The sequence below is a fragment of the Canis lupus genome, chromosome 23 (assembly GCF_011100685.1).
Source record: "Canis lupus familiaris isolate Mischka breed German Shepherd chromosome 23, alternate assembly UU_Cfam_GSD_1.0, whole genome shotgun sequence".
Lineage (NCBI taxonomy): Eukaryota > Metazoa > Chordata > Mammalia > Carnivora > Canidae > Canis > Canis lupus.
Genome location: NC_049244.1, coordinates 43,025,865 through 43,050,532, shown reverse-complemented (window position 1 = coordinate 43,050,532; position 24,668 = coordinate 43,025,865). Strand labels below are relative to the sequence as shown.

Below are 24,668 nucleotides of genomic sequence, written 5' to 3'. Positions count from 1 at the left end.
CTGCTGGGAGCCAGCGAGGTCTTAAGAACGGTGAAGGGGCGTTGAGGGGCTGCACGGCGGCCGGCACCGTCTGCAGGAGGCTCTCTTTGGATTCCAAGGTCATATTTCTACCCCCTTTCGGACAGCATGGGCCTCCGAGCCACCCAAAGCGAGGCACCAACTGCCCTTCCTCTATCTAGCTGCGGGCAGGTGGGGGTGGGGGGGGGTGTTCAAAGGGAAGGTTAAATGTCGGGGCTGATCCTTCAGGCGACCCACTAATGCAGACTCGACTCTGAGCACACGGAGGTCACCCGGGCCGTCAGCCCAGAGCCGGGGAAACGGGAGCTCCTTCCTCTAGGGAACAGAAGAATGAGAAAAGACCATCACACAACCCAGGCTTGCTGCCCAACTCCCGGGAGCTCCAGGGCCCGATGGAGGGGAGTCAGGGAGATGCCGGTGCAGCTGGCAGCAGCAGGCCGCGGGCAGAATCGGGAGCCTTTTCGGGTTTTGCTTGGGAGCTCCCAGGCTGGCTGAAGCGCCCCTGCTCTGCACCCACCCCAGCTGAGCTGTGGCTGAGAGGCCAGCATGCCTTTGCCTGAGCGCCTGCGGGTTAATCAGTGTGGAGCAGCGTGGATGGCTCCGGGACTGAAATCTCTGGCTTGCAAAGCAGGCTGTAGGTGACCTCTGACCTTGGGCAGGCCTGCCCCATCTAGCGAGACCCCACAACGTACAGCCTTGGTGTTCCCCCAAAGAAAAACGGTGCCTTTTGTGTGTACCCACGGGCCCACCTGCTTGGCTCTCCCCCAGAAAGATCAATTATCTCATTGGCTGGCACCCTTTCCTCTTCTCGAGATGTGAGGAGGAAGGTAGATTCCAATAAGCCTCCAGGTTGTGCTGCTGACTCCTGATTAAGTGGCCACGGGAGTGTGGAGTGTGTGGAGACAAATCAGGAGCAGTCATTTGAGGAGAACCTAGCCAAGCATTTTCAGAGCTTTTGTATCTCTGGGTTGGCGGGGATCTCAAGTCCAGGGGCCCAGGGATTGCCCCCATAGTCTTTCACCCTCCTTCAAGTGAGATCACTGGTTTGCCAAATGGACTCAGAGTTTGAAGCAAAGGAGAAGATCTTTACCCTGGTTCCCTACACTAGCCTGGTGATGGAGCTACTACAGAGAAGCTTAAGGTGCCAGTTGCCAGCCCAAAGTCTAGCCTGTGCAGCATTTTTTGGCATGCGTGTGGGTTTGTAATGCACAAAAGACTGCCAGGATCTGGGGGTAGAAGTGACCCAGGCCTCTTAAGGGGGGAGGGACTTGGGCAGCATTGTGCGTGGACGCGGGCTCTCTAGGGAAACTCACACCCATTTCCCTCTGAGGCAAGAAAGTAAATTCTATTAGTTCCAACCAACCAGGACTTTTCCTGTGCCAGACATCCTGCCATGAGGAAATTTTAGAGCGAGGATGCCCAGCATGCCACCCTTCTGTAGGAATGTGAAGTTGGGCCTCCTTTCTTTCCTGATTTGTGCAGGAAGGAGCTTATTACTTTTGGGGACAGAAGCCTTTTGGTTAAAAAAGAATTGAAAATAAATAAAACCCTCTGGGAAAAGGTGAGTCTATCCCCCACTCGCACTCCTCAGGCTTGGACCTAGAAAAGAAGGGAGAGGGAAGGGTGAAAACACACAAGCTAGTTCAAGCCCAGTTTGGGGATTGAGGGAGAGAGAAAGAGATCTTTGAGCATAGAGAATTGGAAAGCCTTTGAGATAGCAGAGCCCCATTTGGATTTGGCCTGTGGTTCAACAAGTTAAACAATCGCTTGTTCTGTGGGCTGGAGTGTCAAGACGGGCAGACGTCCTCATTGACAGAGGGCGTGCTGTGTTTGTCCAGCCTGAGACCTTTTCAATGACTGTTTGTCTTTCTAGGCCAAATTGAGAGTTGGGGCTGGGTGGATCGCCTCTGTTTGGCTGTTCCACTGTCTTTAGCATTGCCTGACAGATTGCAAAGGTCCCCAGGATGGGTTTCAGGCTTTAGGATAGCCAATGGCTTGGTAGCATTAACCACAAAGCAAATTTGATAAGGAATGCAAAATAACAGGGGGATTGGGAGCTATTTCTGACATTCCTAACTAAGAAATGGAGACAACCAGGACCAAATGATACGAATAATACTTTTTTTTTTCTATTCTGGTGAATTTTATATTAACTTTAAAAAATCAACCAATGATGATTTCCAAATGGGCTTGGGAGCGAAGCCATGGGATGGTAAGGGTTCCCATACCACCATGAGCAAGATCTACAAATTTACAAAGGAATTTCTCTCTTCTCAATCCCAATTCTTGTACCTCAATTTTTAACTTGCCAACATCCCAGAGGACACCCAGGCCTCCCGATTACATTTTACTAACCTCAGTAAACTTAAAGAAAATAATGGGAATTTCTCATACAATAAATTCAAATTCTAGAAGTTAGAGGTGTTTGAATGCTGAGTGGCGCTTAAATTCTATCTGCAAAGGAAATTAACACGAGTTTCACCAAAAAAAAAAAAATCGAGCAGGGAAATGATTTTTAATATTTTTATTACAAAGCTTATATCATTTTGCAATAAATATGGGTAGTTCCCAGCAGATCCTTTCTTTCACTTTTAAATTTGAAAATGGTCTAGGAAGGACTAACATTCTTCAGACCAACACTGATACATTCAAGGCACACAATCTTGCCATACAAACATGTATGAAATTGTTTGACTTAGTGACTGCCCCTCTTTTCTTCCCAAACAGGCTCAAAGTCAGAAAATGAGATACAAGACTTCCTTGGTGATGAGGAAAAGATTGCGGCTTTACCGAAACTCCCTGAAAGAGTCTAGTAAGTTAAAATCCTCTTTCGAATATTGGTTTGCTGAAGTTATTATTTTTTAAGTGGGAAGATTTGTTTTGTCTTTTGATTATGTTGGGTTGTGAGCTTGGAGGTGTTTCTTGAGTTCCAATGAAACTGAGAACAACACCTTGGTGTTTGATGCATTTGCACACAAATCAGCGACACAACGTCCCACCAGCAGCCAGCTAATCCCCCTCAATGCCTACTCATCTGGACATTCTAGAATTAATATTTGACGACTCTCTCATTGAAACAACAACCCCTGACCTTCTGCAGTTCCACTGTCACATTATTCTATGACATATTCATCTTGAATTCATTTCCAGACGATTTGATTGGAATGAGGTTTGACATGTATTGGCTTCCATGAAAGGAGCAGACTTTGATCTTGGTGATGGGGTTTACATGATATGCATCATCTTTACCAGGGACACCAGCCTTCTGCAATGTGGCGGCAACTACGTTCCCACAATGTGGTGTCTGAACAGGGAGTGACTGACAGCCGCTCTGTCAGGAATACCTTCATTGTGAAGAATTTAATTTAATATTCCATTTAGAATAAGCATATGATTTAGGGTTGGGTGCTTTCCCTTCCAGGCGCTTCTAGTTTCCCTCATTTCAACTATACCACCAGCTGATGGTTGCCTCCAAGGTATTCCCTAGTTGGAAGGAAAAGAAACATTCTTAACAAAAGTTAAATGGACAACTCAGGAAATGGCTTTCTTCTATGATTTTGGGATAATTTGATGACAGGGTTCTCAAGAGAGATGTGCTTATTATGTAAATTCAGTTGTTTTAATTCCTCAGTGCTGTTCTGGAAGATCCTTTGACCATGTTTCTTAATCTTTTGTTGAAAAGATATTTAGCAGAACTGTTGCTTGGAAATTAAATTTTGTCCAAGTATATTTTCTTTCATACTCAGTTCCCTTCACGATGATTAGGCCCAAAGTTCCATAGCAGAGGAGAGGAATAGCTCCCTTTATCTCCAGAATCCTAGATCTCATCTCCTTTGTACACTTTGGGCTAGGACATACGGTGGGCTCCTGGTGCTTAAGTTATTTATTTATCTTTTTCATAAGACTGGAGACAACCTCTCACCACAGGAATCTGAAGTCTGTCTGTGAATAGCCTATAAAGAGACTTTTCCCTTGTTTTGGGTGGTAACCTGACTAGAAACAGGGAAGAAATGGTTGAACAAGTGACAGCAGATCTAGACACAGACCATTCAGACAACAAGGCTTGTTTTGGGTCAGGCTCTGTGCAGTGGCCCTCAGCTCCTGGGATCCTGCTCTATGCATAACCTGCAACAGATAATCATCATTTAGCATTGCTTAAAAGATCAAAGTGGAAAAATAGCCCAGCTATTGATCCGAAACCTCCCCTATTTCTTTCTTTCCAAAGGAAAGAGGTCAGACATCCCCCTATTGGAGCCAGGATAGGGAGGAGCTCTGGCAGATGTCATATTTCTATACAACAGGACTAAAAAAATCACTTTGGTATATGCTGTTGCTTTGACCAGGCTGAGGGAACAAAGGTGCCTAGGTCAGGTTTCTGGGCACTGGATGGATGTTTGGCATCTGGTGGTGGAATCTGTTCCAAACAGGTCCCTACAAAAGCCTCCAGTGCTTCTTTGACTTCTGCTGAAGATCTCTGGGCTGCAGAATGTCTCTCTCTCTCTCTCTTTTTTTTTTTTTTTTTTTTCCTGCAAATCCAGCGGGAAAGTGAATTCAACAATGCTCTACCCCCCCCAGCATGGTTAGAAATAGAATGCTCCAGCCAAGCATTTGGTATTGGGAGTCAGGGTGCTGAGACAACCTTCTGAAAGAGAGGAACACCACTTTTCAGCCTGCCCTATCAAGTCAATGAAATCTGGATTCCCTGCTACCTGGCACTGGAAGACTCAAAGAAACAGCTCTGAAAACTAAAATATGCCTCCCTGCCATCAGTGTCCGCCTGTCCTCTACAGTTACTTGTGTACTGCTTTGGGGCTTCTTTCAGAGATATGCCTTGAAGACCCTTATGTAATCACCCAGAGTTCCTGGTCTTTAAGTATTAGTGGGTAAATGGATTCTTTTTTTTTTTTTTTTTCCTCTCCCTGTCTCTGTCCCTGGGAAAATGTCCCTCTGGGAGAATTCCTGGCCTCATTTCTGTGTTTAGCCAACGTGTGAACCATGTGGCTCCAAGGAACTTGTAAGGGTCTGGCAGCCTTAGTGACCTGCAGGTCAAGTAACCTCTGGCTACTCAAGAAGTATCTACCCAGGATGGTCCATATGTTTTTAGTGCTTCAAGAGAATGCTGCATCTGGGAAGGAGCTTCATGGGGCCAGGTTACTGTCGGCAAATTTGGCTGAATCAGATACATCTGCCCTTTCACTGTTGGCACAAAAAGCCACACACATGTTCAAAGTGTTTCAAGGGTAAAGTTAGTACAGTGTGCAGCGTATTAACATCCTAAAGTATAAAACCTCTGCTTCTTATCCCTAGAGTCTACAGAGTCCCTGCTTAGAACTCAGGGGTCCACAAACTTGGAAGGGGGAAATTGCCCCTCTATTTTCACCACCTTCTAATGGAAAGTTACAATTTTCTTCTCATACATGTGTTGTTAACAAAAACAGGACTGTTAGAGTTCACTGACACCACAAGGCTTCCAAAAGGGTCCATATACTAAACCTAAATACCGGCGTCGTTCTCTGCTGTTATTCAAAGCTTTTGATGCAGGTGAGGTCACAGTGTGTATATTAAGGGGTCCATTTTTATGCAAATCAGATTTAATGAAAGCGTAAATGGATGCCGAGTTTGACAAACATCCTAAACAGTAGCTTATAGATCACATAGGTTCAGGTGGAAAGGAAAATATTTTTATTGCTGGACTACTGCAGAAGTATCCCTGCACTTAGGCCTGAATGCTACAGGAGGAGTTGGCTAAGCTTCATGTTGAGAGATAGTTGGGAGAAACAGCTGGGCAAGGGTTCCCAGGGAGGGACACACTCCTTTTGAGTTTAGGGGGTTTATATTTTTTCTGGTTTTGTTTTTTTGTTCGTGTGTGTTTGTTCATTTGTCTTTAGGAGCCCCTAGTGGGTTCAGCTCAGACTTGCCTAGGCAACTGCAACATTCAACAGACACTTGGGGGGGAGGGCGGCCTTGAAACCACTCTGAGACCCAGCCTGGCCATCACTTTGAAGAAGGGAAAACAGGGCAGAGGACAGGAGAGGAGGCTTCTGTGAGCAGAAAGGTAAATCCCAGAAAATGAGAGTATGGGAGAAGGTAAAAGCCAGGAAGGAGACAAATCCTCAAAGTCTAGTCTCAACACTAAGTAGAAGTCCTTGGTTTCCAGAGCAGAAGGGATTTGGCTGTCAAAAGCTCTCCTTCAACTTTTTCTTTTGTCTTCTTTCTTTCTTTCTTTCTTTCTTTCTTTCTTTCTTTCTTTCTTTCTTTCTTTCTTTCTTTCTTTCTTTCTTTCAATGCTAACGCAGCATCTATTGGTTGCGTTGCTTAAGCTCTTCCGGCCAGCCAGAGGAGCAGAAAGACCTGGACTTGTCAAAGCCGAGGGAAATTGTGGAAGTTAATCCCTCGCTAAAATGCACCCGAGCAGGGAACAAAGCATTAAATGAAGAAAGTCTCAAAGAATCTGCCAACCATTATAAATAAGTTAATTATTTTAAAAAATTTAAAAGAAACCCCCTTTTACTGCCTAGGAAATGTATAAGAATAGTTCTTGGTGCTGGGAATGGGTGGGGCAGCTCAATCAACTCCGAGTCAGAGTTCCTTGCAATCTGTCCAAACTTCTCACCTCTGCTAGGGATACAGGGTCTTTTACTCAATCCTTAAAACTTCTCTTAAAAATCCAAACCTTTCTTTGCTTTGGAGTCGCTTTCTATGGCCTCTAGGGAGGCCCAAGTACTTAAGTTGGCATTTTTGGCTGCAGAGAGCAAGGCAGGCGTCAGGGCGAGCAGCCCTTTAAATCGCCAAGCTGTGCAGCCGGCCCTAGCCGGTCGGAGGCACAAACAAAGGACCCCCCCACCCCCGCCCACCTCCGTTTGTGCACCGCTAGACCAGGCCCAAACTGAAAGGTTTGTTTTGTTATGTTTTTTTTTTTTTTTTTTCCCGCCGGCCGACCCCCACCCCAAAACGGTGGAACCTCAGCCCGGGAGGGCGTCCCGGGACAGCAGGCCATGGTGGGGCCGCAGTCCCTCGCACAGCCTGGGTGGGGGACCTTGGCGTCCCCTCTCCCCAGAGCCCTGAAGGCTGGCGAGGAGAGAGGCAGAGGCTCCGGCCACAGGCAACAAGTGGTGAGAGCTGAGAGTGGAAGTGATCCCAGGGCCCTTTCCCAGAGGCTCCGTTTGGCTGCAGGGTACGGAGCTCAAGACCGTGACTCGGGGAGACCCCGGGGTGGGGGAGGGCCTGTTTCCCCCTGCGGCCTGCCCCTCGCCTTTGTTTCTTTGGCCAACGGGCCGGCGAGGCGGAGTGATTTGTGGCGGAGAAGATTCTTGGCCCCTCTCCGGAGGGTGGCTTGGGTTCGAGGCCAGCCTCTCTCAGGTCGTCACCACCTCTGGCTCGGGTCTGGCCCGGATTCCTGGGTTCACGCGTCTCCGAGGGCGGCTGGCCCTTGGGGAGGGGGGGGGGGGGCGCTGGCAAGGCCAAATGGAAAGAATAGAGTGGGGAGTGGGGAAAGGGAAAGAAAGAATAAAGAATCCAAGGAAATGAGAGGAGAGAGAGTTGAATGGCGCACACACACAAAATTCGGCGAAAGCGAGAAAATCCAGCTCAAGGGCTGCTAGCCCAGGGTTCCTCCAGTCCAGGTCGGAGAGTCTGCAGCCCCTGGGAGCAGGCCCCCGCCTCCTGCGGCTCGTGGGCCGCGCTGCCCGAGCAGGCCTCCACCCCGCGCCCCGCGCTGCCCCTCGGCCCCGGCGCGGCTGCATCTGCCCAGCTGATAACCCGAGCCCTCGGCGTCCGGCGCAACACCCCCTCCCCGGAAGTCGCGGCGCAAGAAGACGCAGCCCGGCCCCGCTCGCTTCCCGGAGCAGCGAGGCCGAGCCGCTCCACTCGGCTTTCGAGAAAGGAGGGGGAGGGGGCTCGAGAGGAGAGAAAAGAATCCGTGCCCGGGTCAGAGCGCATGAGCAGTAGGAGCGGAGACGCTGGGGGTAGGGTGGGGTGGGGCGGGCGGGGCGGGGTGGGGTGAGGCGCGGGAGCAGGAGGGACTGTGTGTGTGTCTGTGTGTGTATCCGCGTGCGGCGGGACCTGTCATTGCTGACGTCGGGCCCGGCTGCGGGCCAATAGGCGACCTGGGTGATTGTTCCTCTCCGCGGGCCCGGGCCGCGGCCCCGAAGCTCTATTCACTTCCTCACGCGTCCCGCTGCTACCTCACTAGTGCACGGGGTTTCAAGTAGGCATTAGAGACCGGGGGAGGGGGGGGACAACCCGAAACTTGAGGGAATCAAAAAAAAAAAAAAAAACTTTGCATAAGTTGTTTTGTTTTGTTTTTGTTTTTTGGTGGTGGGTCTTTCCCCTCCCCGCCGTCAGGTGACTGGTGTGAGCGGCCTGACCTAGGGAGGTCCGGGGAGCCCGGACGGGTGCCTGCAGGCCGCGCTCCCCCAGCCGAGCCGGGCGCTTAAATTCGTATTCATGACCCGGGCGCTCCCGCACCACCGGCCCCTAAGACATCACCGCTTGCCTCACCTCCACCCCCCTGCGGGGCTCCGCGACCCCGAGCGCCCCAGGGAGCTGGCTTCCAAAGCACGCTGGGGGCGCAGGTCGGATCCCTCCGGAGCAGAGCCCAAGGCCCCCCAGAAATCCACAGACTCGGCCCTGCGCACCCCGCTGCCCCTTCCACCTGCCCCGCAGCCTCGGTCCGTCGCCCGCTCGCGGAGCCGCAGGGGGCTCTGCCGAACGGCCGCGCAGCCGGCCCGCAGCGGAGGCGCTTGGCTCCGCGCTGGCCACGCGGTTCGCTGCCGCCTCTGTCTGGCTCCCGGTCCCGGTGCTGACGGCAGAGGCCGTGGTGTGGCTGGGCTGGGCCTGCCCCCCGGGGCCTGGTGGAATGCTCAGCCCACGCCGCCTGTCCTCACGCGCGCTATTTGTCTCGACAACAGGTAGCAGCTCCGGACACCATGGCCCCCAGCTTGCTGCCGCCTCCAGCCCCTCGGTGTTCCCGGGCCTTCAAGAGCAGCCGCCCCAGGCCTCCCCCAGTGGCACTTTGAACGGACTCCTGCGTCTGGGGCTCCCTGGAGACATGTACGCGCGACCTGAACCCTTTGCGCCGGGACCCGTGGCCCGCAGCGACGCCCTGGCAGCTGCCGCGGCCCTGCACGGCTACGGGGGCATGAACCTGACCGTGAACCTCGCCGCGCCCCACGGTCCCGGCGCCTTCTTCCGCTACATGCGCCAGCCCATCAAACAGGAGCTCATCTGCAAGTGGCTGGCAGCGGATAGCCCCGCGCCCCCGCGCCTCTGCTCCAAAACTTTCAGCACCATGCACGAGCTGGTCACGCACGTCACCGTGGAACACGTCGGCGGCCCGGAGCAGGCCAACCACATCTGCTTCTGGGAGGAGTGTCCGCGCCAGGGCAAGCCCTTTAAAGCCAAATACAAACTTGTAAATCATATCCGCGTGCACACGGGCGAGAAGCCCTTCCCCTGTCCTTTCCCGGGGTGTGGGAAGGTCTTTGCTAGATCAGAAAATCTCAAAATACACAAAAGAACTCACACAGGTCAGTATTCGGCACTGTCTGTCTCGTGCGGACCCTCTGGGGGAAGCAGGCGGCCTCTTCTGGGCCCTCGGGGCTGGATTTCCTCAAGTTCCATCTGGGAGGAGGGGGGGATATCTCGGTGTTTCCAGGAGCCAAGTCCATAAAATATTAATTACGCCCTTCTATTAGAGTCACAGAAGTTTCCTGAGGCTTTGTGTGGGGAGGATAGTGCGGGATTTCTGCTCTCGGGGAGGAGGAGAGTGTGAACGAACGTGCTTGGGTGTCTGCGTGTGCAAATGTGTATACCCTGATCATCCAGTTTGATTTTCAGGTTTTAAAACGGCACTGTTCCCCCCCAAAGTCGTAATATATGCGACCATCTAATTTTCCTGGTCTTCTTGGAATCCTGGGTGAAAGTACTCTTCCAGGGGAGGGCTTGACAACCTGGCCACCACCTGAACTGAGGGGTCATCAGGCCCTTTGTGCCTTCTTTAGGATTTAGGGTCTCGTGGGATAACTTTGCTCTCGTTTCTGGAGCCTTGGTGACCTGACACTTGGGACTTTTGACAAACCCTTTTGCTTTAGCAGAGACCCAAGGAGACTCATCTGCCTTAAATGTCATTTACCGAGCTGTTAAGTGAAATGGGGACATGTGTCAACCACATCTGTTAGTTCTAGTTAACAGAAAGAAAAGGAGCCCGCTCAAGAGCATGCAAAGTTGAACTCCTCTGGCCAGAAGCATCTCTAATTAATGCAATTGCAAGGAGAAAGTTTTCACACTTCCCAGAACAGCCTGTGAAGTTACATTAATTAGTTTAGCAGTCGACGTTTGTACTCTCCCTAGCTAGGGTTTCCTGCCCAAACTCCCTGGAAGTTTAAGAAGTCAACATCTCTCCTCCCCTACTTTGGGGATAGGAGAAGGGGGCTAGTAGGGAGAGGAAGAAGAGAAGTTCCAGCTTGGTGCCTTACTTCTCTTACTCTCTTGGCGCTCTACCTTACTCACCTCTATTCTTAGTGGAAATATCAGCAAGTGGTAGAGTCAAAAGACTCCCCCAGGCTGGCGCTACCACAGAAAGAAATTTGCAAATCCCGTTCTCTCCCCCAAACCCTGCAATCTCTCCGGGAAGGTCCCTGGCCAGGACACTGGCACAGGCGAAGTCCAGACCAAACTCCACTCTTGGTCTCCCACTTTATTTCCGTGGCATATCTAGACACGCAGTCTTCCCCGAACTGTTTCCAATATCCTCCCCCCACCCCCTCAAGCATTTGTTCCCCCTTCCCGCCCTCAGGGTTTTATCCCGGGGGAGGGGAGGAGAAGGGAGGCCCTGATCACCTCCCACAGGCTCGCTGCTCCAGGAGCTGACGGCCTGTACTGCGAAGATAGACGCGCAGTCCTGAGCCAGAGAAGGAACTCATTTTTAATGACAGGGGTTTTTTAAACAAACAAACTTTTACTGCTCTTTGCCGGCCTACTGTTTGAAGTCCATGAAGCAGAAAATGGTTAAATTCTTAGTGCAATCGACCTACAGCAGAGAAGCAAGTTCAGTGCGCCCGTGCTGGCTCAGGTTTGCGTCTATTCAGGACAGAATTGCAAGTGCGTCCTTTCCACTGGCAGTCCTGATTCATTATCGCTGGAGTTTAAAAAAAAAAAAAAATCGACTGAGCCTCGCCTGCTCCGGCTTTTCCTTCAAACCCCCCTCCTAAGTAATGAAAAGAGAGACAGAGAAAAACAAAAACAAGACAAAAAAAAAAAAAAAAACCCAAAATGTTTCTCAAATGGCAATAGACCTCACTACAAATTATTCATGAAGACAGTTCTCGATTCAACAGGAAAATAATTGCCTTTTCAAATATTAATGGCGTTTCATTTCCTCGAGTCGCGGAAGCGGCGAACAGGAGCCGATTCCTCAGGAGTTGAGATTTCCCGGATCGGAATCCGGGGCCGGGCCTCGCACGCAGCTGCCCCCGGCCCCGCCGAAGGGGCTCCCTCGGCGCCAGCGCCCGCAATCCCGGAACAATGGGGCGGCCGCGAGGGGGACGCGGGCCCCGCCGCCTGCCCCCCTTCCCGAGGCCCCCGGCTGGGGGCTCGCCCCACCTTCCCCGGCGGTGTAGACGGGGGCCGGGGCGCTGACGCTCGGTAACCCGGCGCAGCCACAAGTGCCAGAAAATGGCGCGACCGGACTGCGCCGCAGCTCCCGAACTTTGTCAGGCGAGCTTGGCGCAGGGCCGGGGAGGAGGCCTCTCCGGGCCGCTGAGCCTCTGGGAGGAGACTCCGCGCCCTCCAGGACTTAGCCCCAGGCCCAGGCCGCTGCGGACGGGCCGCGGGGCCCTGGCCCAACCCTGCCTCTCCCCACCCACCCATCCACCCACCCGGGGCGCAGCGCCCGACCCGGTGGGCAGGGAGGGGGCGGGAGGCAGCGTTTGGGGGGTGGGGTGGGGTGGGGGCGCGGCGTTAGGCGAGGAGTCCGGGGAGCAGCAGCTGGGGAGAGGCCGGGAGGGCGCGGGTGGGGGGCGGGGGCGCGGCCTCACCTGGCATCCCCGGGGCCTCCGAACTTCCAGGCTGCCTGGATCACCTTCAGTGCCCTGCTTTTCCCCTCTGCTCCCGGTCTGGGATGAAATCATTGTTTCAGTTTTACGGGAATGTCCAACGAGGTGCTCGCAAATGGGATAAGTGTGTGGGGAATACTTGGGGAGGGGGGTGGTGGTGGTGGCACTCAACCTCACATTCTATTCCTCCTCTGCGCTCTCAGTAAATCTTGTTTTCTTTTGCAGGCCCTGAATTGCATGGTTCTTGTAAATGATCTTAGAAAGAAAAGAAGGAAGGGAGGAAGAAAAAGTTTTAGTTTTTGGCAGCTGCCCACAGGGATCAGAGGGGAGAAAACAAGGGGGCCAACAGGGACACTGGTGTTTTCTGCAGCTTTCTTGTTTTTGTTTTTAATAAAATGGTGCCGGTGTGCCGAGAAATGGCAGATGCCAGCACCGCCCCGTGTCGCACTGCACTAGCGGTAGTCCTGCAGGGGCAGGACGCAGCGACGGTCGGTGCCAGAACCCTGGGCTCCCCATCCGCAGCTGCACGGAGGCGAGGGCTGTGCGCAAAACTCTGACTCCGCCTGAGCTTCAGCTCGGCGCAGGAACAGGGGCTTTGTTTGTTCAAACCTGTCCCAAAGCACCCGTCTTTCCTGGAAGCGGCGGGAGAAGCGACCACAAAGGCAACAGTCCTCCGGCCATGCCGCTCTTTCTTAGCCGGACGCCCGGTAGCCTTCCTCTCAACCTAGGGCGCCCAGTGGCATCCGTCGGTGTAAGACGCCTAGACACTGCCTCCCCACCTTTCCATCGGCAGCTCCGGCGGGAACCTGGGCTTCTGGGTGCTTGGGGTCCTTCCACCCCCACACTGCAGCGAAGCCAGCCGCCGGCGAGCTCGGGGCTCGGGGCTCGGGGCTCGGGGCTCGGGGCTCGGGGCTCGGTCCTGGCCAGTGCTTCCGCCCGACCGCGCGCTCGCGCCTCGCCGCGGCTCTCCGGGGCCCCGCACGGCGGATCCGAGCCCCGCGCGCCTCTACGCGGCCGCCCGCTCGTGCTCCGGGCCCGGCCGCCTCTCGGCAGCTGCGCTCCCCGCGGAGCCGCGGAGCTCGGGAGCGCGATTGCGCGCGAGGCCTCGGATCGCGCCGGGCGCGGGCCGACCCCGCGGCGCCCGCCCCCCGGCTCCGGCCTGCGAGGCCCGGGCGCCGGCCTGCCCGGCCTGGGAGGCGACCGCACCTCTGCGCTCAGCGCGGGCCGGGGGAGCCGGCTGCCCGCCGCGGCGTCTCCGGGAGGCCGCCGGGGGAGCCGCGTGGGATACTATCGCCGGCGCGCGGAACTGGAGGGACCCCGGACGGTTTCGGCAAGATTCGAGGGATGCTGCTAAATGTTTGCCCTCAGGGGGTCGGAGGGAAGGGGGAGGGGGCTCCGCTTCCCGTAAAAAAAAATCGCGTCTGAAGTGAATCACTGCTCAGAGGACCTTTCCCTGCAGCACGAACGCACATGACGCACACGCCGCGTGTGCATCGGGGGCGCATCTTGAAACCATTCCACCGCCTCGGCGTTTACACAAAACCTACTTTAGGGAACAATTTTGGCCGTGGTGGGGTGTGTGTGCGCGCGCGCGTGTGCGAGTGTGTGCACGCGCGCGAGGCGACGGGCAGAGAGACGCGTGGCTAGAACCAGCAACTTTCAATGGAGCCGACGCCAGCTCCTCGGTCAGCTCCCTTCCCGGGCAGGGGGGCGTCTGGCTCCTAGTGGAGGAAATTTGGAGGAAAACAACCAGAGTGGGTCAGGACGGAAACTCGACTAAGATGGAGTCCTTGTCGCTCCTCCCCCGCGCCCTCCCCCTCCCCCCTCCCCCCCCCGGGCCCGGCGGGAGAGGGGGAGGGGAGGCGGCGCGCCGGAGGCCGATCGGGGCGCGCTCGGGGCGGGAGCAGGGGGTGCTGGTGCTGAGACTCGAAAGGCAAGGGGTTCCGGAAAACCTTCTGTGCGTCTCTAACCCCCCCCCCAAAAAAAAAAGAAAGAAAAGAAATTGCTTAGGGCGGTGAGGCCCCGCCGGGGCCACGACCCGCGTACACTAATGTCTCTGCGTTGCCTCCACCAGGGGAGAAGCCCTTCAGGTGCGAGTTCGAGGGCTGCGAGCGGCGCTTCGCCAACAGCAGCGACCGCAAGAAGCACTCGCACGTGCACACGAGCGACAAGCCCTACACGTGCAAAGTGCGCGGCTGCGACAAGTGCTACACGCACCCCAGCTCGCTGCGTAAGCACATGAAGGTGCACGGGCGCTCCCCGCCGCCGCCCAGCTCCGGCTACGACTCGGCCACGCCGTCCACCCTCGTGTCGCCCTCGTCGGACCTCGGCCGCGAGCCCGCGGCGGCCTCCTCGGCGGCGGCGGTGGCGCGCGGCGCCGACCTGAGCGAATGGTACGTGTGTCAGGGCGCCGGGCCCCGCCGCGGCTGCCCCCGCCGCGCCCCCGGGCCCCGGGCCGCCACCTGGCCCCGCCGCCGCCGCCGCCGCCGCCGCCGCCGCCGTTAGGGTCGCCGCTGCGGTGGCCGCTTCCGGTCCCCTGACTGCTCGGCTAGGCGGGGTTACTGAGGCCTGACGACAGGGCGAGGGAGGGAGGGAGGCAACCCCTGAAGGGTCGAGCTCCTTTAAGGTGCTGATATAATGCCCCTCATTTTAACATGCAAACGTGGTTCCCACATTGATTGTACAATCACGCCCAGCACCCTCCCCCCACCCCCCACCCACACACAGCCGCCCTCGTGACTGGGGAGCATGGCACCAGTGTTTGGGTAGAGAAGGTACAGCCAGAGACAGGCAGAAGGACAGAAAAATACACATTAGGAGAGTTTCTGTGCAAACTTGGCAGCTGCAGACGGTGACATTAAGGCCACAAAATCCTCTCCTGGTTCACAGAATGAGAACTGTTTTCCTCGAGGCCTGGGCAGCTCGGTTGCCCCCCTACTCCCTTCCGAGCCCCCATTCGCAGCCCCCTCCGGAGTTCTGATGGCAGAAGGTGGCAGAGGGGATTCCTGAGCCCTGGTCTTGCCTCTTTCCTTCCACCTTGCCTCCCTACATTTCCCCCTCTTTCAGCTATCCTTTGAAACAATGCATAAGTCCCAGATCCTAAATTTTCCAACTATTGATACAAAGGAGATAAAAGGGAAAGGGCTTTAAGCACCTAACGCCCAGCATCACATGCCACTCTCCCACAGACTGGCCCAAGCACACAGATATATCGGTCTGCCTGTCTGTCTGCCACGTAAGCGTTATATGCTTGGGGTAGGGTGTGAGTCCTAACAACAGAAAATGCAGACAAAAGAGCGCTGGAGGGGCTCCAGGATTCTATACTCTGAAGCCTCCCGGTACCAATTACCCCATCCCTCCCACCACCCTCCACCCCTTATAGAGGCGCTGCCTGTGGAATCTTGTGGGTGCTTGGCCCTGGGGGTGCAGAATGGGCCAATGACGTCACTGAGCCAAGGCCTCCACAGTGAAGGGATCTGGCCTAGGCAACAGTGTCTGGATGGATCACGTCAATTCTGTGATGATCTTTGTAAAAAAATCTCAGGATTGTTGGTCTTCTTTCTAAAAAGCTGCCTGTGTGTGTGGTGGGGAGTAGACGAGAGAGATGAACTACAGTAATAAATGTTTTAGAGGCAAACACCCAATGGATCTAGATAGAATGTGTATTCGAGATACTGGGTACCAAGTCCCCAGATAAAGAACCAGATATTGGGGGCAGAGGAGAGGAAAGTCTTTGCAACTGTTGCCAAGCAGGGGAGACATCGGCCTGTTTCCCAGTCTCCTACCCTCTGCAGGGAGGATGGGGCTGCCCCCAAATCCTTACTAACATGAGGGTGGAGGACAGAAAGATAAAGAAGAGTGAAAAAGCTTGAGTAGGCCTATCCCAATCCCTTAAGAATTTAGCCATACGTAGGGATGTGGTAGTCCCACCTATGGGGAGCCACCAAGACTGGCCAACAAACAAGTCCTGGTCCTGCCACTCTGCTGGATTTTCTTCCACACTCTCCTCTTCGGATACTATTAGACAATTCTCACTCCTGCCCTGCAGCCCCACCCTTTCATCAGATAAATAATGTCCTAACTGTAGTGGGGTTGTTTTCGTTACCCCTAATAAAACCCAGAATCGGTCGGAACACATCCTTGGTGTATACATTCTTGTGGAAGTGGGACTGCAATCCCCTCCCCCAGCCCCCTCGCCGTACAATAGCGTCCAGAGGCCGCCTGGCCAAGGGCCGCGGTCTGCAGCAAACAACCGGTTCCCATCGGGAAACACCCGCCCCACCGCAAGGTGCAGAGGGCATCTGAGGAACTTGCTGCTTCTGACGTTGAAAAATTCTCCCCTCTCCAAATAGGACTCATTTCTTCCTCTTCTCTTCCAGGCCCCGGTTTGCCTTCCACTCCAACCGCAAAATAGTGAAATAAAATAAAAATGCTTGGTCGGCCACTAATAGCCTTTAATTTTTCATTTGCTTGTTACAGATGTCCACCGCGTTGCTCGCAAGGTAATCTCGCCCAACGCAGCTGAGCGCCCGCATCTAGCGCCTGCGACATCAAAGGGTCCGCGCACAAAGCAATGTTTCTTCGCCACGGTGCATCTTCATGGTAAGTTAGGATTTCTATGGCAATGGGCAAGTTGCACTGAAATCCTGAAAGGCCGAGCCTGGAGCCCGTCCAGGCTTTTCATTAAGGACATAATATTTACGTCTAACAGGCCTTTTTTCTTGTGTATACAAGTATATATTTTTGTTTGACGCGGACTAAATCATTTTCATTTAATTTCCGGTAAACAAAACCCACGCGAATGGGCACTTGTTCCCGATCATAATAAAAATGGATAATAATGTGAGGGAAGAAAAGGGCCGCTTGAATCGCCGCTCAGCCCCCTTTGTTTCTGCTTTCTGCGGTGATCAGAGGGCGCATTTGGGTTTGATGGCGAGTTTCTAAAGGCGAGGAAATGGTTTGTAAGAGGGGAAAGAAAAGGAGAAAGGTCTAATCAAGCTCGGGTTGTTCAAAGAGTCGGGTTTTGGGGTTGAAAGTGTGAGTTTGACGGTGCATCAGCATGCCGCGTTAGGCTCGCCATGGAAATGCGCGCGGGGAGCGGCCGCTTCAAAGGCGGCACACTTCACTGCAGACACTCTATTAAGATACATTTGCGCTGACCTTTGCTTTCACGCCATTTAATACTGTCACTGCGTTCTCCAGTATATACTTCCTCTTTGGGACCAGCCTCGCCCGCGTTTAGGGGTTCACCCTGCACTCCTCTGGGGAGGAGGGGTCGCTTTGGTGCCTGGGCCGCATTCAGGAAAGGGTGAGCCGGACTCCACACGTCCTGACTGCGCCCCAAAGAAGCTCCAGGGTCAAGAGTAAATAACTTTAGGCAATCTCAGAAGCTTAACAAATGAGCATCCCCAGCTGGATTTTGTGCAAAGCATCTCTGCAATTTGAGCAGAGTGGAGGCCTGAATTTGAAAGGGACTTGTGGAGAGGGCACCCTGGATGAGTCTGGGGAGTTCAGAGTGTGCCTTTGGGACATTTCCACTCTGGCCCCCAGAACAGCCCATTCTGCTCCTCCATCCCAGAAGTCTCTTGAAGCCCCCCACACTTGTTTCTCCCTAGCATGGGGCATAGGTTACCCCCTCAGGCCTACTCTGGCCCTGGGCATGAACTCAAGAGCCCAAGGCCAAGGGGATAGGGAAGATGGCAGGAAAGTTAGAAGTCCATGTTCCCTTAATTGTCTTGTTGTTTATTTTATCCAAGTACCCCAGTGAATAGGGGAAAAATAAACACGGTGAAAAAAAAAATCAAACAGTAGAGTCTTCTTTAGTGCCAGTCCTTGTGGTTGAATAAAAAGGATGGTCCGCTTTCTATTGAGCTGAGAAATCTTTGAAGTGGGAGTTATTATCTGAGACATTCCTGCTTGTCGTCCTAACAACGCTGATGAAACGTAAAAGGTTCTTTGTCAGCGATTTGTTCTCCTCTCTGTCAAACTCCCTCTGCCCGGTTAGTTTCAAACCGTTTCTAAAGAGATAAAATCAAACTTCTTAAAAAAAAAAATACATGCACACTACACCAACTGATAACTTTGGGACTGAGTCCTGCTAAGGAAAAAACAAAAGCAACACAGAGACATCAGGTCCAAGGTCTGTGGAGGTGCGCAGATGTTGAGGGGCCCTTTGCACTGGCTCTGGGACGTGGGGGAAAGAATGCAGAGAAGGTGTAGGCCGAGGGTACACACCCCAAGAACACACTGTGTGTCTGCTTCTCTCTGCACTGGCCTGCACTCTCATCAGCCCCAGTCAGGTTACTTGGATGAACCTCCTTTGGGGACTCCTTAAACTCCCAATATTCTTGCCAAGGATCCTTGGAACCTAAGGCTGCAGCCAAGCAATTGTTAATATTTTCTGCTCCTTCAGAGACAATCTGTCCTAAAAATAGACCCATTGTGTATTTCTTCCCACTAGCAGCAAGCAATCAACAAGCCCTCTCTGCCATTAATAGAAAGTAGAGTGGCTTGAGGGAGAGCCATTTTTATAATTTCCTGTTTTCTTCAGAATTTTGGCAGTTGAAGTTCAGAAAGTTCAGTTTACAAGATAGTGTCCCCAAAGTGCATGCAAATACCCTCCTCCCATCCACATATGCAGTTTTCATTTAATATTGTGCCCTGGAAAGTAAATTTCACCCTGTCCGGCCTTCCCCCAACTTCCCGACGTGGTTTTAAAGGTGGTTTAAATAAACAAGGATGTACCGGCCTCCCCACTCTGTGTGTGCTGAATCAATGATTTGTAAAGAAGTTTCCCCAAGCTGTAACCCATGCTGTTATTATAGTTGCTGCAAAATGTTGTCTCTTATATTGATTTTTATTTGTTTACTGGAGGTCCCCATATGTTTGTTTATATTGCTAATTTATGGGAAAATGTAATGATTGCAATGAATGTGAATTATACAGACAGGCAAATGTTTTGTAATCATAAATTCACACACATACACACAAAGCTTGACTGAAACCTTAGACTATTTGGTACATCTCCACCCACACTGTTTGTGATTTATCAGCTCTCCTTTTAGATCCTTAAATTATGAACTAACCTGAAAGGAAAAAAAAAAAAGTTGTTATGTATTTGATTGAAAGTGATTGTTCAATGAAAAGCATAGTTGAAAGCTGTGGCTTTAATCTTGCTGTAAATATGTACAAATGAATTAAAATCTGTGATTCTCTTTCCCTCCAAAGAGCGTCGTGTACATGGAGCTCCGTTTTGCTATTTTCTTTGGTAATAAATGTTGTGATGTTTCCCTTCCTCTTTTGAATTCGAGTGTCCTGTTATTGCTTCATCTCCCAGGGAAAGATGTGGGGCCCTCCTGAAGCCTCCAGTCCCTTTGCTGGCCTTCCCTCCCGGTTTTACAGAAACACGTCTGGAGCCAGGTTGTTCAGGGTAGCAACACGCAGGGACCCAGTAAAGCGGCCATTGTGAAGGAGGCCACCCTGGCTCCCAATTTCACCCCAGTAACACTGACACTCAACAACCAATTTACATTGGGGGGGGGGTAGGTAAACCGAGGCTCTCACTGTCTTCCCACTGCTCAGGCGCGGTGCCCCCTCTCACAAACCACCTTTGACTTTCCAGGCAAAAGCCTCTTTCCTAGTTGTGGGGAGGAAATACAGGGAAAGCAAAAAGAGAGGGTGAGCTGGCTTCAGGAAGCCCAGCCTCGGCCCATGGGTCCCTCGGCACAGCTGCCCGCAGGAGTCTTCCCCCCTGGATCCCGCCCCCTCCTGCAGGAGCGGGTGCTCAGCCCTCGAGGCGCCCTTCAGGGGGCGCGAAAGGCCCAGCCAGCAAACTGCAGGCCTCAGCCCCCCGGACCCTTCCCTGCGCCCCGACTGGGATGCTCAGTGGGGTTTGGCATCGGGTGCAGAAGGCCTTCTTGGTCCTGCCACCTAGAGAGATTATTTCAGGTGCATCAGAACCTCTGGAACCGCCAGCGCCTTCCTGCCACCTCCAGGGCGCTCGGTGGGCCGCCAGGGCTCGGGCGCCCCCCGCGCCCCCCGCGCCCCCCGCGCCCCCAGGGTGCGGGCGCCGCGGCCTCTCCCAACCCGCGCGCGCGCCTGGGTCGGGCCGGGGCCCCCGCTGCGCTAATAAGCGGGAGGGTGGCGGCTCTTAGGGTTGGGGGCCTAGGTCCCCCGAGAAGCAGCAGGCCTGCGGGGGCTGGATGGAAGGCCCCGAGCCGCCCGCGTCGCCCGGAGCCTCCGAGGAGGGCTGCCGGGGCGTCGGTGCTGCGCCGCGCGCCCCCTCCCGTCCCGCGCGAGGAAGGGCCCCCCTCCTGCGGCCCGGGGCCAGCCGGCGGGGCCTCCCGAGCCCGCCTCCCCGAGAGGGCCTCATCGGAGCTCTTCCGGGGACGCGCTGGCGGCGCTGGGGCGCCCCTGGGGGTGCGGGGGAACGGCCGGCTCCCCGCCTTCGAGGACCGCCCCGGGCCCGGGGAAGTCGAGGCAGGCCACAGTGCGCGGAGGGAGGGAAGGCTGCCCGTGCACCCCGTGCCCCTCGGGCTCTGGGACATGCCCGCGCCCCTGACGCTCGGGAAGCTCAGGCTTCCTTCCAAGAAAACCTTTTTTTTTTTTTTTGCAGAAAGTTGAATGGTGTGACTTTTGGCGCGTGGGGTTGGATTCACCGGTCCCCAAGTGCCCCGGGGCTAGCCTCACCCTAGGGACACACGCATGCATCCTATGGGGGTTCCGCGCTTCCCACTGCGGAGTGCAGCGCCAGGGAGCGGTTTGGGGGTGTCTTGGCCTGCCGGTGACTCCCACCCAGCCTTTCCTCCCGGCCGTCCACGAGCCAGGGCACCAGGGAAAAACCTCCTGCGCGGTGGGAAGGGAGCCTTGGCCAGGAGCCAGCCTCTCAGGCTTGACCACCTTCGGGGCTCTGCCCCCGGATAAGTGATGACTCCGCCTCGCGCTGCGGTTTCCTCATCCGCTAAAGTGGGACTTAACCTCCCTCCCAAACTTCTTCCCAGCGTTAAATACGACGACCTTTGAAGCATTTAGCATTGACATGTTATGTGCCTGTTGTTACTGTTATTATTGCTTCTACGACTCCGACTTTATCTTCCAGACACGTCCCCTAGTTCCTCCAGAATCAGATTCTTCAGACCTTACTAGAAAATGTGGTACCATGGGGTGGGAGGGAGGCTCAAGCTCCAGAGCGGGGTGCACCTTTTCGGGCACCCCCCAGGCTAGATGTGGATTCGCCATCTCTGAGAGTTCCAGAGCCTGATGCTGCAGGCCACTAAGATAGAGACGTAATTTATTTCTAAAAGGCCCAAGAAAAATGAGAAGGGATCAGTTTATTTCCGTGCGGAGTGGAAGCAGAAGAAACCCATTCATCTTAATGTCACCCCCATCACTTGTTAAGACCATGGCACTACAGTAAACTCTATGGCCTGCCCTGCCCAGAGGTCGATTTATTTTTGTCATAAGTGTCTGCAGCCAGCCTGAGGTAGGTGGTGGGTTTTTGGAGGCCTGGGTGTAAAGGGAGAGAATGTGCAAGTGGGGAATAAGGGTGACCCAGGACAGAGCATGTGAACAAAAGTCACACAAAAGATGCTTTTCCAGGAAGGCATCAGAAGGCGGTTTTTTGTTCTCTTTTGTTTAGATTTTTATTTTTAAATAATCTCTACACCCAAGGTGGGACTCAAACTCATATCCCCCAAATCAGGAGTTGCACGCTGTAACTAGGGAGTCACGCAGGTGCCCCAGATCCCTTTTTTTTTAAAAATAATGATAGTTTTCTCGTACTGAATTTTCATTCTGGGAAAATTAATAACATCTTGGTCCTCAAGTGACCATAGTAGTATGTTCCACTTGTCACCAGCTTCCTGTCTGGGCATCAGAACAGCACTGCTTTTTCACCTGAATATCTTCAATGAGGAAAATGATGGAGAGTCTTCTAGGAACTTGATTAAGTTCAGATCCCAAAACCATTTGGGAAAAAGAAACTCATTAGACAATAAGGAGAGGTCTTGGCGGTTGCCTCTGAATCTTCCAGTAGCCTTACAAATGTCCCAAACAGCTGCATAGAAAAAAAGAGAAAGAAAAAAATTACCTCAGGATGCAAGTTAATCAAATGTAAATATGACCAGGGAGATGGATTTGAAACTTGTCTTGCATTTTTGGCTTCTTTAGATCCAGTGAGACTCTATATGAGCCAACATTCAGGGCAAGAATATTGATCAATTCAAAACAAGTCAGGCAGGGCTGTACATGGTTCTGAACCTCATAATGAATGGGCAACCTTGGGAAATGTTTGCAGAGGGAAGAAACCAAAATTGGGTAAATCTGTATGGTTTTGGCTGTACCATGCAGTTGTAGAATAATGGCACAAGGAAGGGGTAAAAAAAAAAAAAAACCACCAGCAATATTATCGGATGATTTATGCAAAGTATCAGAAGGATGACCCAGTTTTTTTCTTGTTTGTGGCTGACGGCTGGCCCATGCAACATCAGATTAGCCAGATGAAGATAGTGTTCCTTGCCAGAACTGGGGAGAAAATGCAGACAGCTCAAGCTCCTTGGCTTCAGCCACTGCAAGGGTTTGCTCAGGGTTTAATGGAGGTCTCTAGCTTTTGCACTCATCATATTCAGTAAGTGTTAAGAAAAAAAAAAACGCACCCAGCATATTAGCGAAAAGTGTTTTGCCTGAAATGTGCGTATTTCGAAATCCTGAATAATAGGCGTCTGCCCCTGAAAGTTTGCTTATTTATTTCCTTTGAGAGAAATGAAGAGGGTTGCCTAATACATGATGCACATAAGCGGTTCTCAATCACACTCCAGCAACTTTCACCTGAGAAAATTTAAGTGTTTCAAACATGCTATAAAAATTTTCCCCTACGTTTTCTGCGGTGCATTTAGGAAGCAAGGACTCCATAGTCAAATGCTTTCTATCATTCAAAAAAACCTGCCAATTAAAAAAAAAAAACTGTTGTAGAAAAACAGAGCTTCCTTTAAGTGTGAAATATCATTTCATTGTAAAAAGTTAAAAAAGGAGCGGTAATCCAACTTCCGGATACTGTTCTGAATTATTTCACCAGACCCTTTTAAAAGGGGATTAGCAGGGCTTTGGGAGCAAAATCCTTCTGTTTTATTCAATCTCTGATTTTATGTTATAATTACGGGTTGTAAAGACTCTGGAATTAGTATGCAGGCACCGTCAGGACACGATGCAGGTGCTATTCTAATGCTTCAGCTTTTTAATTAAGAAAAGAGGTAAGAAAATTGAATCATAAAAACACTTTTGTGAGAGCTGAGAACATTGAAGCGACTGCATGAATAAAGCCTTTATACCTTCCCCTGACAGGTCAGCTACCAAGGCACTGACTTACGACCTTTTCAGGGCCAGACAATAGTTAACAGCTTTCTCACCTTGTCCCCACCAAACCTTCTCTCCTAGGACAGATCTTATGGAAATTGCTTTAAGTAGCTTGACTTTCACAAAAAAAGAAAAAATTGCAGTTGGGACAGATACATGTCCATATTGAAAGGCCTATTCGTAGGTTCCAACCACAGATGTCTGTCTTGTTCTCTGGATCCCTTCTCATGAGTGGGGGAGGGGGTGTACAGGAGGCACACATAGTTTATGGGGGAATGGAACCTGTCCTGAAACACCCACATAGACAGAAGCAGGACCAAGGCCAATGTAGACGCCTCCCTCAATTACTGGGAAAACACAACAGAAAGAGAGGCAGAGGCTGCAAGTCCTTCTGCACTTCTCTGAAATGGACTCTTCTTTAGAGGAAGAGATTTGAGCTTGAAAGCAATGCTCTTCTTGAAGGCATCCTGTCAGTGACTGTGTCTTAGTGCTTTGTAAGTTCCTTCAGCTCTCCAGTCACCCCCAGATGAGCATCTGTGAGTAAAACTGTTCTTGCTCATGAGACACCAACACAACTCCCCCAGCTCTCCCCCAGAGTGATGCTGGAGAGCCTCAGACCTTGAGGCACTCGGGCCCTGGAGCCCCCATGATTCTCCTATCCTAGGCTTTGCCAAAGCCCAGAGCCTGGATCTGAACTCTCAGGGAAGCCCCCACTCTGTCTTCCTTGGGCTCCAGTAAAACTCCACCCATCACTCCTCCGTCCACCCCCTCTGAATCTGGGGACCTGGTCCAGGACCAGCAACCCAGGCCATGCCCTTTCTGAGGAGGCCGGGCTCGCCTGGGCCCAGCCTAGGACAATGCGAGTATTAGGATATCAGCCGCCCTCGCAATGATCACGCGTTCAACGATTTTGTTTTCACGGCTGAGGGGGCTTTTTTCCAATGTAAATCAAGCGCTTTAGTTATTAAGGCCGAACACTAATCTCCAACAACCTTGACATAATGTGGCCGGGCGCGCCGGCCCACTTCGCACCTGCAGTCTGAATAGGGCGCCTTGTCAATGGGGGACACGCTTGTTGCCCCGGCTTGCAAAGGAGGGGAGTGAATAAGTCAAGCTTTGTGAATGCCCATGCGCGCTCTCCCTCCCGCCTTTGATCACGGAAAATGTCTTCTAATTTGTCCCTTTTTCATTGTAACAACGTTTTCAAGGCTCTTTCTATTTTTTTTCCGAACCACATTTTTATAAAGA

At 52.7% G+C, this 24,668-nt stretch overlaps 1 protein-coding gene and 1 long non-coding RNA gene across 3 annotated transcripts; one reads left to right on the top strand and one right to left on the bottom strand.

The window, feature by feature from the left end:
- Positions 1 to 286: 286 nt before the first annotated feature.
- On the top strand, positions 287 to 19,375 carry ZIC4 (Zic family member 4). Its single transcript, XM_038571152.1, is given in 6 exon segments — positions 287 to 1,547; positions 1,550 to 1,579; positions 2,746 to 2,830; positions 8,928 to 9,545; positions 14,146 to 14,464; positions 16,551 to 19,375. Coding segments are annotated over 6 exon segments (1,167 nt in total). The 5' UTR covers positions 287 to 1,433; the 3' UTR covers positions 16,552 to 19,375.
- LOC102152853 lies at positions 10,924 to 12,981 on the bottom strand. 2 transcript variants are annotated; one of them, XR_005377164.1, is made up of 3 exons: positions 12,851 to 12,981; positions 12,054 to 12,326; positions 10,924 to 11,155 (listed from the first exon to the last, which is right to left on the bottom strand). It is a non-coding gene; the product is annotated as an uncharacterized LOC102152853 (long non-coding RNA). The 2 variants fall into 2 exon arrangements; XR_005377163.1 differs by lacking the exon at positions 12,851 to 12,981 and having other exon boundaries at positions 12,054 to 12,580.
- Positions 19,376 to 24,668: the final 5,293 nt, after the last annotated feature.